The sequence below is a fragment of the Drosophila biarmipes genome, chromosome 2L (genome assembly GCF_025231255.1).
Source record: "Drosophila biarmipes strain raj3 chromosome 2L, RU_DBia_V1.1, whole genome shotgun sequence".
Classification (NCBI taxonomy): domain Eukaryota; kingdom Metazoa; phylum Arthropoda; class Insecta; order Diptera; family Drosophilidae; genus Drosophila; species Drosophila biarmipes.
In genome coordinates this window covers 19,439,928-19,459,686 of record NC_066612.1, presented here as the reverse complement: position 1 = coordinate 19,459,686, position 19,759 = coordinate 19,439,928, and the positions used below count along the sequence as shown (strand labels likewise).

General features: G+C 40.1%; 2 protein-coding genes across 2 annotated transcripts in view; both read right to left on the bottom strand.

Annotated features, from left to right (window-relative positions):
- LOC108033781 (sodium/hydrogen exchanger 9B2) overlaps window positions 1–19,759 on the bottom strand; it is an 87,236-nt gene that overhangs the window by 8,661 nt on the left and 58,816 nt on the right. The window lies entirely within an intron of this gene.
- On the bottom strand, window positions 148–1,445 carry LOC108033491 (uncharacterized). Its single transcript, XM_017107829.3, has 4 exons — window positions 1,223–1,445; window positions 1,058–1,168; window positions 772–885; window positions 148–713 (listed from the first exon to the last, which is right to left on the bottom strand). Exons 1-4 carry the CDS (start codon window positions 1,300–1,302, stop codon window positions 212–214), a joined length of 807 nt encoding a protein of 268 aa, XP_016963318.1. The 5' UTR covers window positions 1,303–1,445; the 3' UTR covers window positions 148–211.

The window sequence follows — 19,759 nt, the reverse complement described above, 5'->3', positions numbered from 1 at the left end:
TTATTATTATCGCAATGGCATGGTGATCGTATTGATAGCCTTATCAACGACTGCTTGGAAATGTGTTCTTTTCCCACCCCCCTAAAAGTCGCGCTCTATGATTGTGCCTGCTATTAGGTTAGTTAAGTAGATGGGAGGCTGGGGGAATTTCGAGGGTAGAGCCCAAAAGTAGGCAGACATGTATTTAGAGATGGCACAAAGTCAAAACAGCTCAGAACTCGTCGTCGTGTCGTTTTTCGGCAGCCTCCTTGGCCAACCTGGCGTCCAGGGCCTCGTGGAACTCCTCGAACCCGGGCATATCGACGTACTTCAATATCGGCGAGACAGGGAGTTCGTAGAGCAGCGCGTACATCTCGTCCAGCTCACGTAGGATGTCAAAAGGTCGGGTGTTGCCCACCTTGTAGATCGAGTAGATGGTCCGCCCGATCTCGTCGTACTCGATCATACTGGTGGCCTCCTGGTCCACGGAGCTCAGGGCGATGAAACTCACACGGGGCATGTGCATGTGCTGGGCCACGTAACCGAACACGTCGAAAATGGTCACCAGGAAGTCCCTGTTGAAGTACAGCTCGTCGGGAAAGGCAATCTCGTGGACGATTAGCGAGTCGTAGGTGGTGATGCCCAGGTTCTTCTTCGTAGCATCGATTAGCTTCTTCTTCATCATTATGATCTGCTGGAACAGGTTCCTGGGCATCGAGGAGGGAAAGAAGACCCTGATAGGATAGGCAAGAAGTGAGGCTTTTCTTCATAGGTTTGGTGTTCACATCATACCAGGAGTGCCACTCCTCGGTCATCCATTCAAGCAGGCCCACTGCCCTTATCTGCGTCTCATCCTCACTGATCATCATCACCGAGCACTCGTTTCGCAGAATGTGGCGCACGTACCTTTAAGAACATATTGAGTGAAGATATATTGCTTAAAGAAAATGTGTTCATTGTGGAGCTTTTATTTTGCGCTATATCAACTGGGCTTATCACAATCTATATTTGTGATTTATTTTGTATTTCAAAGCCACAACAAACAATATGGTTTTCAAACCTGTTTTTGTATTATTACTTAGAATAAGTCTCCTTCATGTCCGGCAGATCAAACAGACCCAGACTCTCGTAAACCAGGCTTTTCAGAAACGATTGGGACCACATGAACTCGATCACCATGTCATAGTACCTAGAAATATTTTACAAATAAGTCTCGCTTTCCACTTGACTTGGGTGTACATGCTTTGAGTTGATGTCGACTATTTGCATTCCCTCGAAAACATCCCACTGAATGTCGAATCGCAATGTGCGTACATCGTCCATGGCAGCTGTCACTTAGAATTTTGACAAATCGATGGATTTAGTGGATAAATAGTACGATTTCAAGAGTAAGAAGACGAAAGGGCGAAGTTAAAGCAAACAGTACATAATATTTGGAGCAGATACAAACAATGAAGTAATGAAAGGCAAAGCATACTTTTTGGGTGGCTGAAGATCATTAGTTTAGGGTACTCTATTTGAACTCAAGAAATAATAAAAGAGCATTAATAAGTTCTCTATTGATAACACAGCCTCATTAATTTGGCAGCCTTCATTTCAGTGTTTTGTATATTGAAATCCAATAGGTTGAAGCATACTTCTTTGATGGCACTCACATTGCTTGTATTACTGTTTAGCATATTGCTTTCCAAATGCGATGATATTAAATTGGATGTTTCAAATACAAGAGAAATAACCGTAAATGTTTATTTCCCAAACAAAATGCAAATGTTCTATTTTGAATAATGTCATAATTAAGCGCATATACAGGCGGTAACAATCAAGGGAGATACGTGTAAATTTAATTTGTCTAATGTCTCAATTTGAATAAATTGCCACCACATAAAAGCAAATGCAGCCCAAAAGAATGTAAATAACAATCGCACCCATTTGTGGGTGAAATTTGGTGGAAGACCGACTTAATAGGAAAGGACACGGGGCTGAAAGCCAAACCAAACCACCCCAGCTAAAGGAAATATTTCCAAAGTGGAGACACGTCCTGAAATACACCTTGGATTCCGCATTTTAAAATTCAGAGACCATCGGGTGTCATTTACTAGGCATCAAACCAATTGAATAACCGAATTTGGCTCGCATGCTCGGATCTTTGACGGGGGGTTTTGAACCTCTGCGCTGCAGAATGGGCATCCATCGGGGGACGGCGCATTTTTAAATGTTTCACATCCTCGTCCGTGAGACAATTGGATATTTAAATACAAGCGACACTTTTAATGCCTGGCATCGGGTGTCGGTTGGACCTCTGCTATTTGTATTTCCATCTCTCTATTCCGGGCACGTACATATGCCGAAGTCTCATGTCGCCCTGATAAATTCAATATTGAAAAGATATAACTTAATTTTTGACACTCATCTGCTTGGAATGGGTGACTCCTGAAGATTGGCGTAAAAGGACTCCTTATTTCTTTGTTTAGCAGCGCGGGCGAGCTTAGGACCAAGGCATTGCCAGCATTTAGCAACGGGTTTGGAGAACAGCGTAATACCGCCAAGCCCTTAGTGGACTTTATGATGTTGCATAAAGTGTGTCGGGCATAAAAACGTCTCATTTGGGACTCATTTAATCCGCCAAATTGTTTGCACACACTCGCGTTCGCCACATCCTTCTGCCACAAAAAGGTAAACGATTCGGGCCAACAACAATGGCGAATTTGAATTCATTCGAAAATCGCTTAACGTTGGCCGGATGGTTTAGCATGTTTTTCAGCACACACCTGCGCATTCCCTTGGAATCGCACCTGGGAGGCTGGTTGGGTGGTTGGGCTTTCGAGTGGTTTGGTGGTGCCATTGTCAGCCGTGACTTGCATTCGCCAGCGACACTCTGCCGCCGCTTTCATTTAAAATCGAAAATACAAAACGAAATGAATGCAACCGAAATGGAAAGGAGCAGGGAGGCAAAAGGTGATAACACCGAATTTTAAATATTGTAGGTTCCTAACTTCAGATGAAACATTTCTATCTGGCGCTGTAAATGGTATAAGCTAAATGATATAAATTATAAATAAAATATAAATTATCACGTTTTAGTGAAAGTCATTCCCTTCATTCTATCATTTTGAAATTGTTAAAGCAATATGTAAAGTTTTGAAAATGTTTTTGAAAAGGCTTTTAAAACGTACCACCTATGCGTACTCTTTCAAATGTAATAACATTTTTTGTGTAAAAAAATAAAATTGAAGAAATACACAAAAAATGTTGTTTTTTCTTTTCTATAGGAATTGATTTTTCCTTTTTAATTTTACAAAAATTAATATTCTTATGTTGCCCCTTGAAAGAGTATGCCAGTGAAAACGCGACTTGATTGTGGCGGCTGAAAAAGCCGGTTGACAATGGATGGCGGGTTGATTGGGATGGACTGGGCTGGTTTGGATTCCAGTGGAATGGGGCTGGGAGATGTGCACTTGTTAGCCGCAAGGTGCTCGCAGCCTCATCATCTGCATCCCACATTCCCATTCCCAAACGGGGAGAAGTTTCGCTGTTGTCGAAACGCAAACAAATAAACAAACAAGTTATCAGCAAGGGTTCAACAAAAGCAATGTGCTCAAAGTAATTCAAAATACAGCTACGGGGGAAGGAGTTGGATAATCTCTCTCTACCCTGTAGTTGGTTTTCCATTGTTTGATTATTTAGCGTTTAAATGGCGCTTAATCCTCGCTCTACGGTTAAGTATCTTTCTGATTCAGTGCTCTGCAGATGCTAGAATACATCGCATCTAAGCTGGTAAACTTTTTCCGACAATGATTTTCTCGTTCAGTTAGGGAAGCAAATTACTTTTTAGAAGTGATCATAGCTCGTAATTGTGCTTGTAAAAACAAATTAAACTCCTATTTTATTTACCAGCTGGGTTTGCATGCTCCTAGCTGATTTCGGATCCTCAAGTGACCTTTCCAGGGAAAGAAGAGAAGCATCTCTATGAGTACTAAAATCCGAGCTGCAAACAAAGGTTTTTTATGGCCAGATATAGCTAGTTTCAAGGTATATAAGGAGATAATAAAAAAATTTTATATTTTAATACTTAATAAAAAAAAATGTTTTTCAATGGAGAGATATCATTGCCACACTTTTTGTGTATCGGCAGAGACTAGGCAGACCTATTCCCTATGTCCGCTTAATGGAAAGCTGTCGATTACAGTTTTATTTACATTTTCAAAGTAACTGGAGTAAATTAAGATGGTTGACCTTTATCGGAAAATCTGCCAACCCCAGCTAAAGGCTATTAAAAACAGCGATACAATATAATAAGCCAAGTCCAATTCAAAATGTTCTTCTTTATTTATCATAAAATGTATGTACTCCCTCGTATAAAATAGAGTGAGCAATTCTTCTTAGGTTGAAATGTTTATATTTCGAATTTCGTTACATTTTTGTTTAGCTATTTTTGGAAGTCCTTAGACGGCACCTCTGGACGGCTTCACTGTCCTTAGAAAGACGTTAAGGAACTTCCGCCTCGGTTTTAACTCACTTAGGTCGCTCGCGACTTATGCAAAAGTTTTCAATTGCCTCTTATTACTGTTGTTCTTGCTGTTGCTGCGCGCTTTTTATTGTTGCGCTGACTCAAGTGAAATGCAAATTTATTCAAAATGGAGGAAAATGGAAAAGTTGGCTGTGTGTCTGCAAAGTCTAAATGGAAGGGCTACAGCCATAATTAAATATCATTTTTTCTCATTTAAATTTGCATTTTAGCGAACCATTTCATTTTATATCACTCTTAATTTGTTTTGCCGAGATAATTTGGTTAAAGTCTGTGAATGTCTATGGGAAAAGCCAAGGATTCACGGAAAACACTCCAACGATTGGCATATGAATAATACCAATTTCCCATTAGTAGCACGCGATTTTCCAATAAAATTCTAATAGGGAAATCCAGTTCTAGGCGAAAAGAGTTGGCTGGCCAGCGGCGAAGGAAAATCAGTTAAAACTATGGACAGTTATCTCAGCGGGTCATCTCCACGGAAGGACAATTATCGGCGGACATGCTAATTTGTGCGTGGCCGAAGGACTCTGCGAGCGGAAAAAATGGCTAAAGCAGAATACCTCAATATTCGTTGACGGAACGTGATTTGGCGCATTTGCCGTCGCCGGAAAGAAATGAAGCCGGACATGCGACCGCGCCCAACATGAGCACATCAAAAGGGCGGGGCCGCGCCCACAAACCCCCAGAGTGTCACAGGTACACCGAGAAAAAAAGGTACTTCAGATAAATATTCTGTAGCCTTTCACTTTTTACTTAAGTAGATAAGAAAATGATTTGAATCTCTTGTCCTAATTTATTGCTTCTTCGTTTTTGGTTTAGTTTTAAATATAAGTACTTGTGTAAGACAGTTAACCAATTGTCTGATGGCGAAATTATTAAGTATAGATTGAGTGCTCATATACTGAGTTTTATAAATGACTCGTAACTCGGGCTTTTAGCGGCATGGTGGTTTGAGTTATGTAAAAAGTACTGTTAATACTTAATAAAGGCTTAAATAGTTTACAGATTTCCAAATCGAACCCTAAAAAGATTTAAATTGTCTATGCTCTTACCACATATTTGGTATTTTATTTCTTAAAAGGTACAAACATGGGTTATTCCAGATCACCAGAAAACCCTAAACAATCTGTTATAATTTTGTATTGATAACTTTATCCGAAATATTTCAATTAAATCACTTTTAATTATTAAAAAAGTATTTGTTTTTCCCTTAAACACGTTGGCTTTCAAATTACTTTCACTGTGCACCCGCGCAACCTCCCGCGGTGCGTTTCTCCAGAAGTATGCAATACGTTTAGTCCGAGCTGAGCAAACAGGCGCTTGACCAGAACCCTTCCGATCCTAAAGGTTTGAGGTGGTAAGAATCACTAAGCGTAACCGCCAAACACGCGAACCCAAAGGGTTAATTAATTTAATGCTTTAACGCGGGCCACAGGAATGTAGCTCTTGTAACTAGACTATGAAAGAACCATCAAGTCAAGGTAAATACCAAATACTGAAAACACTTATGGGAAAAGGAAGTTCAAGGTATCTGCAACCACTCAAGAAAGAGCCACCATCTCATCCGCAATTCATCGAAACTCCGCCTTCGAAGACGCGGCAAGACCACACCCTCTGTTTTCCGAGGAAGTTCAACGCCTTTGATGTAAACTTTGATGAAAAGAAGTTGTCGGTCCTGGCCCCGAGCTATACCTTTTCAATTTTCCGCCACGGAATTGACTTTGTTTTCTAGGTAACGTCCTAATGGAGTCTGAAACGAATCTTTGTCCCTCAACCGTAGAAAGAAAGAGGAAAATAATTCTCTCACCCCATGGGGCCAATTAAAGTCATTGGGCTGCTAATTATAAACTTATTTTCAATTAATCAAGACCCCAGTAACATAATGCCAGTACTGCCTCCTTGAGAGTAGCCCCTACTTAAAGTATATTTGGGGGCGGGAGGAGGAATAGGGGGCGGGGCAACCGCGATGTCAACGCCAATTGATTGCTGGCTCTGACAATGGTCCTTAAATAATTCATCAGGACACCGCCGTTGCCGTTGATTTCAATTGATTGCGAAGTACCGAGCGTCTTGAGTTCAGCTCCTTCGTGTTCTGTGCCCACTAAATTATTCCGCAAAAAGAGAGAGAAACCATCGATGGGAATCGCTTGGGGACACCATCGTGATCATCGTCATCAACAGCCTATCCACCTGCCATTAACTTCGCTTAACCTGACAACATCCTTACGCGGCTTGGGGCTCAGTACACCTATAAACATTAACTTGTCAATAAAGGTAATTCATTATGTCGCTCTCGAATACCCGGGGGAGCAACTCGGCGGCTACGCCTCCGGAAGGACACGTATCCCGGCATCCTTGCATCGTTTTGCTCCAGCCTCTTCCTTTGAGAACTCTGACAGTCGCACTCGACGGTGGTAAAATATTCCATTGGATGGATAATAAAAACGCTTATTGCTCAACGTTTACCTTTGCCCGCAGCCAAACGCGTTGAGGTCGCAGTTGCAAAACTCTAATGGAGCTTTTATTGGCAGCCGTATGATGTGGTTTTCTGGCGGCCACGGTCGCAGGACATCTCCTCGTTTAGGAGAATATTATGGGTTTGATAGGTGGATATGTCTCTCTAGCTGATATCTTACTTTATAACAATATTAATAACATTACATAACACTCTTCTATGGTATTTCGGCTTTCCTCAAAAGGTTTTATATACAAATTGTCCACTTCTTTATTTTCCAGGATGTACAAAATTTTTAGCTTAATTTTGCATATCACAAAACACCAAAATATTTTAAAGTATAGAAAATGTAATCATATAAAAGATAAATGACTTTTTAACAGTACTTTGTTTAGTTTTTAAAAATGCAGTTATAATAAAAGATAGTTGTGATAAAAGCTTTATATCAAATTTAATGAATACCTTGTTATTTGAGAAATATCAAGTCATTGTAAATTAAGCGAATGAAATTGATACTGTTTTGTTTTGTATTTTCAGCCAGTTTCATAATCCCATTTCTTTTGAGAGGTTTCCAGCGGACGTGGACCTGGCACCTTATGGACTGGGCTGGGATGCTGGGGCTCTCGGCACTCGCGTGACACGTCAGATCAATTTTTCGAAATATATTTTCTTCGAAATTTATTTGCCTGTCATTAGAGTTTTTGCCGAACGTGCTTTGGTCGCATTTGCAAGTGCTCCTGTGGGGACGACTATGTTCGACATGGCACAGCCACACCAAGGACCATCGATTGGGGCGGGGGCTGGAGGTGGACGTGGCTCCGGGAAAACGCGCAGGCATGGAAAACCAACATCGGTGGAAACAGTCGCAGGACGCTGACTTCTGCGCCATGGATTAGAGGGAAAAGGGGGACACTTTTGTATCTGTATCTCTCGGATACTCACACCCACACGTGTGTGTTTCATGAAAATTGCATTTCAATTGACAAACACGGGCGAGTGGAGCATAAAATATGGCAATTTACCTCCACCGTGCTCAACTCTTTCGTGCTTTATGCCTCCTTGCCATATTACGTTGATGAAATTGTTTTCGTTTTCGACAATTTTCGTGCTGGTTGAGTAGCAGGCAGGATGGGGGCAACGCCTGTCCAGGATATTTATTATTTTATTAGCGACGTGTGTTGGTGGGCCGTCGTTCCTGGGAGTGCCACGGTTTTCACGGATAAACCCCTTTCGCAGTTGACCGAAAACCTCTTGCTGGTTATGATAATTAAGTAATGGCTTCGCGGCGTCGGCATATGGACGCATCCGGACATCCGTAAGTGCTGGCCACTCGAGCGTTTCATTTATGCAAACAGGATACGGATACTTCGAATTGTTGGTAGTGGTTTATTGGTCTTGTTGTGTGCCTAGAATAATTACTTAAAACCTTTTTTATAAAACATAAAATATATACACATAACAAGCGAACCGAGATTGGTTATGGATTATTTTTGACTATAAGATCTGAAATGGTGAGTTGGGCATAACTTAGTTGAATTTTTGAAGTTCCCCATAACCGATTAAACACTTACCAATTACTTTGTATAAAATCAAGATTGTCTATCGTACCCTCCACGGTATCCGTTCAACCAAACCTTGAGTACATTTCAAACAATCCATTGGGCAATTAGAAGCGCTTTCGATGGCCACAAAACGATTTGTTAAACGATTTTTATTTATGAATTTATGTGCACATGCCACCTCAACAACCACCAGCTAGCCACCAATCGATGATAAAAGACTTGCGACCCGATAAACCCTGAAAGCCGCAGAACTTTGGCACTGGGAGTGATGGTGATTGTGATTGCCTTTTATACAGGTCTGTAAACGTATGGACTCTGGTCCGGTATATTGGTCTCCATCGATTGGTAATCGCGCTGCGTTATCACAACAGCTTAACACCTTTCGTAAGTTCGTAAGTAAGCTGACCAACCGTTTTTTATCACCATATCTGGACAGTTTAGTAATAAGTCGGGGAGGGAATGGAAGTGGACTAAGGGGACCCGGGGCCAAAGTTCAGAGCGCGGCATGGAACACAAAAGAACTTAGTGCTTCCTAATTGCGCACTAAATTAACTGAAATCAACAGCAAAACGAAAAAAACTGGGAGAATAAATAATAATGAATGGAAGGCGAACTGGACTCGAATCGGATCGTAAAGCCGTCAGCGCACACTGAACATGAAATGCACCGCCAATCAAAAAGGCGCACATAAAAATTACCCACTGAATTGCCGAAAAGAAATTAACTCCAAGCTCACACACTCACCCTCGCCCCAATAAATGGGTATAATCTACGTACCCTTTAAAATTGAAATTCCACTTTGGTGTCTGCCATATCTGCTGGCACCGCCTCTTGTGTCAAAACTGCTTCTGCTGATTTTCAGCGGGTTCCGAAACGAGAGGCGAAACAATTCAATTCGTCTCAGTGGGAATTATGGCTAAATAGTTGGGGGAGTATGGTAAGTAGTACAAATGCGGCGTTGCGAAGATAAAATATTGCATATTTTTGGGATAATATTCTTCGAATTGGAATTGGAATTTAATAAAACATTCTTAAATATATGCAATAATTTGTTTTTGGTAATGTTAAAGATATTTGAAAAAAATATAACCCAAATAAGGGACTTCAAAAGACTTTTTACATGGAATAGTAAAATAAATACGTGAATGTTGAATCGAAAATGTTGTTCTTAACATTTGTATTAAATTTACAAATTAATATATTGACTTTGAGAATTCTAGAATGAAGCTAAAAAGTATTCGATGCAATCTTAAAGAATTTTTCATTTGCATTAAAAATAATTTCTTGTTATATTCAATGTTTTAAATGTTTCTTGATTGCTGAACATAACACAAACTGTATAAATAATGGATTTTCTATATTTTTGGATATCTAAAAAATATAATATACTCTTTTAATAAATCAAATAAATATAGGTTTTAATTTCAGTATTTTTCCAATAACAATATAAAAACTAAAGTAAACAAAAGCCCAACTCTCTGGCTTACTGACCACTTTAACAGGGGCAATTCGGAGATGGAGACTCAATGGATCGAAAATTGGGTCTAAAACGACGGCCGCAATGTCATTGAAAAAACATTTTCAGCAGCGATCCAGCGCGATCAATTTAAATTAAGCCGAAGATTTTGTTTTAATTAAAAATCTTCAAATACGCTTAATGACAATTAATTGGTCAACATCAGACCAGTCATCGCCGTCGAAATCGTCGCCCTCGCATCGACGTACGGATGGATTTTGAAGGGCAAGATATCTGCAGGGACGGAATGGATGGAGGATCTGCGGCCAGATGGCCAGAAGTCACGCAACCTTCATAAAGCGATCAGAATCGGGGCTTTTCCGCTTTGAAGTTACAGCTGCTGTTGCGTGTTGCGAATGGAGATTTCTTCGCCGATTTCAGTTCAATTGAAACAAATCGAAACTGCGCGAACTCAAAGGGCGCCACCCTGGAAGAATTCTTTTTCTGGTTTGATCTTTCGCATTGAGGGGCAGAGTATTTTATCATATACGGAGAAGTAAAGTGCCCCTCCTAGTAAGCATTACTAACCTTGTTACGTTGATGAGTGCCTTTGCAACGTGTTATTAATTTTACAACTTCCAAACCCACATAAAAATGAATAGGTGGCCACCGCTTTGGACTGTGTGTGGGTTTTAATTAAGCCAAGAAAGGTGACTCTAATGACTAGTTATGCGCTCTGTGGTCCAATTGGGGAAGTGCACACGATAATCTCTGAACTTTACACTCGGCAGTGGGCTAGGTGCCATCACCATCCCGCCCAGCTCTGCCCTATAAAATAGCTGACCAGCTGACGGTCCCCAAAGACAACACAACTGATGGACTGCTGATGACATAATATGCAAATAGATTGCCACAAACCACAACCAACTACCAACAACACGGCACATAAAACACATCCTCGCACGCCCCTGCAAATCGGGGGTGGTACACCTTCTTAGTCCGACCTGTGAATAGTTTTTAGCTTGATTTCTTCAGGGAATTCCGTATCCAGAGCGTTGCCCAAGCTGACAAAATGAAGGAGTTGCTGTGCTCACGACTGTGATAGAGATGGGAAAACCAAGAAGAGTATCCATATTTACAGGTTCCTTAAAACTCCCTAAAATGGATGAGGAAAAAGGGAAAGCCATAAGTATGTAAAAACTGAAGATATCTTTAATAGCATTTTGGACACTTTAAGGTAGCTTTTAAAATGCGTCAATATACGACATTTAGTATCAGATAAAACCTCGATGGTGTAGAAGCAAAGAGTATATGTTCATAGATCTATACATTTCGCCTTATAGGCGAAATATCCTGTTTCCTCAAGTCTAAAGTTTGAGGTTCGCGCTACCATCCCTAACTTTTCCATCCATACTTACTATAGCAAAGGGTCATGCAGTTCGTTTGTCTCCATTTCGCTTTCACGTTCCCGTGGCCCTAGTAATTTGCTTAATTACTTTAACTTGTAAATAGAGCCGTGAGGATAACGACTGCTGCTAAAGGTACAATCACAAGGAGGGTGCGGGCTAATCGCACCGCGGAATAAACGAACTGGCGACTGGCGGTGTTATTAGGTGACAGTTTTGCAGAAGCCAAGCGTTTTGGCTGTAATTAAAATAATTACCCCTTCCGATTAACCCAGTTTCGAGGCTCGCTGCTCAATTTTCTGCATTTTGGTGGTCCGTGTCTGTCAGTCTGTGCCACTGCCACTTCCATTTCCATTTCCATTAGCCGGGCATTGTGGCAGCCCCGAGCTGTTGCTATTATGTTGTCACATGTGTACTGAGGCATGAGCGAAGCGATTACGGAAGGGGTGGAGTTCCGGGCTCCGGAAGGGGTTACCGCCACCGTAACCGTAACCCTGACCGGAACTGAGGAAACAGAGGCAACCGCATAAGGATATCACGCCTTGCGGCGCTGATTGTTCCTTTTGTTGCCTCTACGATGGTCGTAGGTTGCCGATTTCGAATCGGAATCGAGACTTACCCTTTGATCCCAAACCCCCCATTGGCAAAGCGACATTATCCCATAATTATAGGGCCACCGTATGCTGAACTGGGACACGTGCGCCTTCTGTTCTGTTCACTTGAGCCAATATTTATGCAACAATTTAACCACAAAACCTATTAATGCTCCTGCCAAATTGTTTTAAAGCTACGTAAGCCGCCGAACCCTTTTTCCGGTCCATGATGTGGCCAATTTTCAGATTATCAGATTGTTGTTTTGCCTTAAACGGTTTCAATGATTCTTTGGGAACAATTGGGAAGTAATTTGAAGCTTCAAGGGAAAAGCTGATTTCATTCTAAGTATAGGATTTCCAAAAAGGATTGGGACAAAAATTCAACCACACATCACATTATGAAAATTAAAGAAGCATTGCTATTACCTTTAAATTGAAACTTAAGCTATTATTATCACCAATTCCCATCATAGTTATAGAGAGCGCCACTCATCCCCCTTATAATTTCAGACTCTCCCATCTAATGTTCTTTTCCTATCTTGCTGTCTGAATCCATTTCCATGAACTGAAATCGCAATAGCTGTTACGACTTCTGCTCCCAATTGTGCGTCTGTCTCCTTTTCAGTCCCATCTAAAAGGCAAATAAAACAGTTAAGAACAATTAAGTTTTTGAAATCATGCAAAAGTTCGAAAATGTCAAACTCCGAAGCGTGAGAAACATTTTTGCAGTGATGTTGAATCAAAACCCACGAGAAGGATGGCGATATTTTTTACAATTAACGAATGGGACCCAGCTTGGGGAATTGTGGGAGACAAAAAAACTGCAATGCACTGCAAGAAACTCTCCGAAAAATATCTAACATGCATCCGAATAAAGATGCTAATAAGTAATATTAATATTTTCAGATTTTTAAGTAAATGTGGGATTTCTTGAAAAAAAAAAACAATTATTAATTTGAAACCTTTTGTAAGCCTCTGTAATATTTCTCCTAGTGAACTCTGTCAAGCTCAAATCGTTTCAGTCATGCGACTCTTTCCCTCAATCAAACCCAGCCCGGCTCCATCAGCATCTCTATCTCCAGTCCGATCCGGTCCGGCCTGGCATTGGTGTCCGGAACGCCATGTATCTGTATCCGTTGCCCATGGCTGTATCTATATGTGTATCGGTATCGGGATCTGTAGTCGCATCGCAGTCATGTCACCCTTTTCATTACGTTCCATTAAGAGTGTTGGGGGATTAATTGAATTTAATTGATTTGCCAAAGCAGACTAAATTGGCCACACTGTCTAGATTCCGGGGGCAGCACCGCAACAGATACTCGGCCCAGACAATTATCCATGAGATACGAATGCTCGTACTGTACATATGGACGTACATTACACCCGGAGCGATGGAGGCATCGGTATTGGCTTCCAGCTCGCTGTGTTGGTTGGCTGGATAAATTAATGAGCACATGGATTCGGATTCCCACTTTGGGTGCTACAATAACATCAGCAGTTGATCATCCAACAGTGGTTGCAAATAGTACGCACACACTCCAGCACACCGAGATGTGGCCTATGCACATATGACATCATCATCGGCAGCTTGGCTTTTGTGCGGGTGCCTCTGCCCGTCCGTCCTCGTATTTGTTGTTGTGGCTGGCTTAATTACACAACGAGCTCACAGTCTGAGGTTCAGATACTTTACTACCCGGCAGATACAGTTACTCGTTGAGCTCCCTGCGGAGGCGTGAGATCCGAGGAAATGGAGACCGAGTCGGAGTTGGAGCTGGTTGGCTTTTCAAGTAACCGCGATGACACTTTTGACAATGGAACTTGTTAATTATCTAGTTTGTGGGTGCTGCTTGGGCCAATTAATGCATGCAATCAACTTCTGGAGTCTAAATATAGATCCTAATAATCTAATGGGAGTTTGTTCCCATTTTGTATGATTGGGGTATTCTGGTCCTCACGAATAAAAAACAAAATAAAACAAACAAAAAAATAATACATAACAACTATTTATAACAATTCCTCTGCTGAAAAGATTTGAAGGGGTATATTATAAATTATTTAGGTATTGTAAAACCACAAGTTCTCACGGAACTCCAGAATTTTCTGTAGGATAACAAACCATACCTGATGTAGCTAACTACAAGGCATTTTAATTTTTTGTCTATGGTACATACTAATTTTACACTTTTGTCGAAAGACCAATTTTTGAAAAGAAGCTTAAGAAACAATAAAAGGGTTCATTATCATATATCTAAAGAGATTTTCGAAAACTCGATTTGTCAACATGTAGAGGAGAAGGAAGTTATTCATTTCCTTCGACTACTTATTTTTAAAGCCGAGGCAAACCGGCACAAGTGCTCTTCATTTGAGAATTTAGAAGTTCATTACTAAGAACTTTTTTCTCAATTTGACTACTTGGCATTTCTCAGTTAGAGAAAAATGAAGCTCTTTTCTATAACGGAAAGTAAGTATAGTGAGTAAACATCATTGTTAATGCCAAATTTTTGAGTACAAAAATTCTTAATTTGAGTGCAAATAACTTGAATAGTTGGGGTTGCTAGAACTGATGATAACCTTTGACAGTATAGATTAGCAAATAAAAAATTAGAATTAAAACTGAACTAATTAATGAAAACAGTTCCCTTGTTTAAATAGTTTTGTTTTTCCTTACCAAAAATGTATGGTATGACAGTCGCCATTGACACCTAAAATGTTTACATTAAAATCACTATTTAATTATTTAAAAGCTCAGCGGATGGACAGGGAGCCTAAAAAGGAGTGACAAGGATAGCGTGCTACATACACCATACTGCTATGTATTTTTTTGGCCCGCCTAAACAAATAAAGCTGTATAAGCGCAAATATTTTCGTTCGATTTGTATTTGTTTTACCTTGATTTGCACGGCGCGGTCCCAATCCGTTGGCTCCGCCCAGAACATGGCTCTGGAATGCGTGTTATCGGTCGGAGCTCTCCTGTGTTTTCTCCGCTTTTTATGTGTTTTTTGGCATATGGCTGCGCTCCTTCAGCACACACGAATGGGCGCCCAACCAGCCCACCACCCCCTCCGGAGAGGGGCCCTCGTTGGGGCCACCAATTGGGGGTTCACGGAAGGGGCAGCTCCTCCCACTCGCCAACGGAGCTCCGACAATCCAATCACCGTCGACTCGCCACTGCGCATGGTGGAAAAGGGGAGGGGCAATGGGTGACTGCGATTGCGCCTCTGTTTTCAGTGATAACAAATCTTTATCGGGGCAATGGTTGCTTATCTGGACACGAATGGAAAATCAATCGATTCAATCGAGTTTCGTTTGTTTGGTAATTAGCTTTTGGACAATGTTGTTGCTTCTCCGCCTACTCTGCTCTCTCGTTGTATTTTTTCATCGCGTATTTGCATTAAATATCTCGGCCTTTGTTGCTCTTGTGGGGTTAGAAAAAATACGGGCTTTTGGAAAAATATTCGGAAACTAGGACAGCAGCTTTTACCAATATGTTCGCGATATTTGTATGACCAAAGGGAACACCACGTACTTTGATAACATTTTATTCCTTACTTATATTTTAGCGGCTTGCAAGTAGTAAGGAATATTTATACCCCTGCAGAGGAAGTTTGCAACGCAGTGAAGGACACGTTTCCGACCTCAAGTATACATATTCTTGATCAGCATCACTAGACGAGTCGATCTAGCCATGTCCGTCTGTCCTTTCCTTTCCTTTGTCCTGTCTATTAAGCCGGATCGGAAAACTATATCTTATAACTCCCTTGGGAATATTGGACAAAAAAATGGAAAATTTTTTCTTTGGTGTTTTTAAACATATAGTTCTGAATTTCGAATAAAATTTTATCAAGATCAGACGATTTTATCATATAGATGTTATAGGAACGATCGAAAAATTGGTGGGAAAATCATATGAATGACAAATTATATCATTTTTTATATTTTTAAGAATTTTGAATTTTTAAGAATTTATAAAGCTGTCAAATAATTGGCCAGAGAAATAATAAAATAATTTTATTTTAACATCACTAAGGCTTGCAACAATCCTTAGAAATTTAACATGGTGTCAACTTCGGCTCGCCGAAGTTATGTTTCTGTCTTGTTTTTTAATTAAGGGTCTCTTAACGTATAAATAGGCTTGGAAGTACAATTTTTTATTTAGTACTGAATTTCAAATTTCATTTTATCAAAATCGGACGACTATTTCATTGTGAGAAAATGTTATGAAACAATGCTTTTTGACACATGATCTTGTACTTAAGGGAATATCATGTTTGTATTTTTAAGAATTTCGAATTGAATTAAAATAATATTTAGCTGTCAAGGAAAAGGTCAAGGAAAAGGCCAGAAAATAAACAAATAATTATTTAAAAAAATTGATTTTTAAATCACTGACATGGTGTTACTAACATTAATTATTTCTTATAACTGCAAGGGTATATTATATCGGCAAGCCGAAGTTAACTTCCTTTCTTGTTTGATATGAATATAGGCGTATTGTGGTTTCTTAAAATATAAAAAACGAAATCTTTTAATTTATGTGAAACATTAATGTAAAATATTACAATTTTCTCCTACATATGTATATATTTGGTTCGTACCAAATGGTGCCTTTTTTAAAACAATCCATTTTACAAGGTATGTATAAATAGGTATTGATCCACATTGATCTGAAAAACAGTCAGTTTTAGGAAGCAGTGATCGCAGATCTCTTATAATAAAACCTTCAAAATTAAGTCTAACATGCTCCAATTATTGATCACGTATAAAGTTAATGTAAATTTAAGAACCTTAAGTTGTCAAAGCTTACTTATTACACTAAACGGGATGGCTTACTTTGTTGCTAGGGGTTACTATGTACCTTTTTCGTTGTGAACCTAAGCTAAGAAATGATCACTTGCCGAGTGGTCACGGATCTCTGCCAGAATGATTCTTCCGCAGGGAATAATGACCGTAGCAATTGTTGAAAGCTTGGGGTGTACCGAAAGGTTTATCTGTAACCATAGCCAAAGGTAGTCCCGGCAAACAGACCTAAGCCATAAACATAATTACAACTTATCAATAAAAGCGAGCACTAGCCCGGTAGACTCCGTGTCGCCACAAAATTCACTCCACCTTTCTCTTTATCAGACCGAACTATTTGCTTTCTGCTGACTTGGCTCTGCGTCGAATGAGCCGCGTTTACAAGCTGTAAATTATACAAATATCGATCAACAAAGGTGCAAACAGAAACATCAGCCAAGTGGGAAATGGAAGTGAAATCGCTTTCGATAAAATGCCGAAAACAATCTGTCTTGGTTTTATAAATGGTGTCAGACATATAATCCGAAAAACTCTCAGTTCATTTAAATTTATCCTAAACACTTCCGCTACTTGACAGCCACTCACAATATAAGGACATCACTGTACCCATAAGCTGTCAATAATTACAATAAAAATTGCTGTTTGTGTTAATCGTAATACCATAAATATCTGTAAACAATTCCATCCTCTTTCACCGATCTGTGCGTGGTAGAACTACTTAACCGATATGCTGCAATGGTTCGGATGGTCGGGGGTGCTATAAAACCGGAGTTTTATTTCAATCTGCCGCCTCCAGGTTAAATATATGGGCCTATCGATGGAAAAGCGCAATCGATCTGTGACCCGCCATCGGGTGGACTCGGCTCCCCCGATTAGATAAGGCCACTACCACCAAATCCCAGCCCCTTCCCTGCCCCCGAAGGGCCAGTGGCTCCAAGCCGCCTGCCACGGTTCAAAGCCAGAGCCGGTGGATCCGGGGGCAACGGCAATGGGCCGTAACCCAGCCCCAGTAACCACCAACTCATTTGGACGGCGGGTCCTGTTTGTGCATCCCCGTTCCAGGGGCACGAGCACAAACACACTCCTATCCGACCCGAGTAGAGCCCACATGAGCAGCCACAACTATCGATCTATAAAGAGGCACTAAATCAACAATAACACCGCCGCAACACTGAGTGGAGTAAGAACTATAAATAAATTATTTATAGCTTCGGTGGTGGAATATTGCCACCACACAGAGGTGATAGATGGATCGGTTGGCGGTATCGGCTTGGATTGGGTACGCCACGGAAAACCTTTTTCTACATGGCTGCATAAAGCGCTTAGAGGTGGAGAACGAGGGGCTATACGAAAATGCACTGCTCTTAAGTTCTATTCCGCTTCGCTCGTGCTCAGCGACATTTTTACATCATTTACAGACCCGACTTTGAACATTTTTAAATAATTTCAAAGCACTTTATTGAAGATTGCTTAGTTTGTCAAAGATTCTTACTCCTGCAACGCTATAATTCCCAACCTGTTCTAGCTATAATTATTTATTACACAATGTAGGTTTTTTAAAGACATGATTATGATTTTTCTCATGTTATATTTTATGTTTTGACCAGTTATTGTTACTGTTTCTTATGGGCTGTTTAACATGTTCTTTTTATATTAAAATTTGCTAAATATCTATTAAGGACTGTGACATTTTCCTCTGTGTACGGGAATAGAGCGAACAAACGAAAATTACTTTGATAACCGATTGTGTGCGTTGATAACTGAGAGCCATGTTATTATTAAGGGCTATTAAAATTCTGATTGAAAATTCATGTCAAAAATATATTTTACTATCCATTGTAAAACTTCATTTTGGTTCTTGATTACAAGCGGGTAATGTAGAATCCAATCGAGTCGTAGCGATTCGAATTGTTTAGTAACGATTGCTTACATAGATAGCGTTTTCATAGAAAAGGCAGTAGAGTTATCAGACTACTTTATATGATGTATGGTTTTAATGACTGCTCTATGTAACTTTCTTACGGCTTAAGGGTTTTCCGAATGACAAGCATTTTAATAACTGCTGTTTTAGTAACTATTTTTATCAATAACAACAATGTAGCTTTCTATTTAGATATACGATTAGTTCTATTGATTGTCAAATTCATATTACTGGATCAGATGGGACAATAAATTTTAAACATAAAATGTTCACGTTTTAATTAATTACGGTAGCTCTTTCTTTAGTTTGAGGCAACAACGTAAAGAAATTGTATAGACAAACATTTATGTTTTGGCTTTTGGTGGATTCAGAAGACAGCTAAAAGAGAATATTCAAATAAATACCCAAATATTAAAATAATTATAATATTGGGGTTATTCAACACATTTTTTATTAAAATAAGTTTTTGAGTCTTGCTTATCAACATATTATTACACTAAAAATGCACTTAATATTTGGATAGCCCGAACCATTTAGCTGGAACTTTGGATAAACCTAGGAATTTTTCTTTTGGGATTTTTGAAGTTGTAACTAAATTGCTAGTAGCGGTTACTTCCTTCCTTAAAAAAATGTATGTAATGGAATGATCGGCATCCCTTAATTCCCTTCAACTATCACATTCCGTCGGATTTTAATGGATGCACGTCAATCTTTTGTGGAAATCCGTCAGATTTGTACATGGCTCTCTAATTGGATGTAGAGCAGAGAGGGAGTGAGGACGGTACCAAGTCGATGGGAATCGGAGCACAGAAAACTCCACTTGTTCACACTCCATCCTCGACGCACTAAATTTGGTGTGTAATTCTTTAAATCGTTGCCATGTGTTGGAGGAGCGACGCCAAAAACAAGTGACACAAATAATTCGGAGCTGGGATCTGGGACGGCCGGAATTATTCAAATCTGTGGCGAAGACTGGAGGGAAAACGGGAGCTCATAACACTTATTTATGCGGCCGATGAAATGGGAACATTAGCTCTTTGTGTTTTGTAAATATTTGTCATA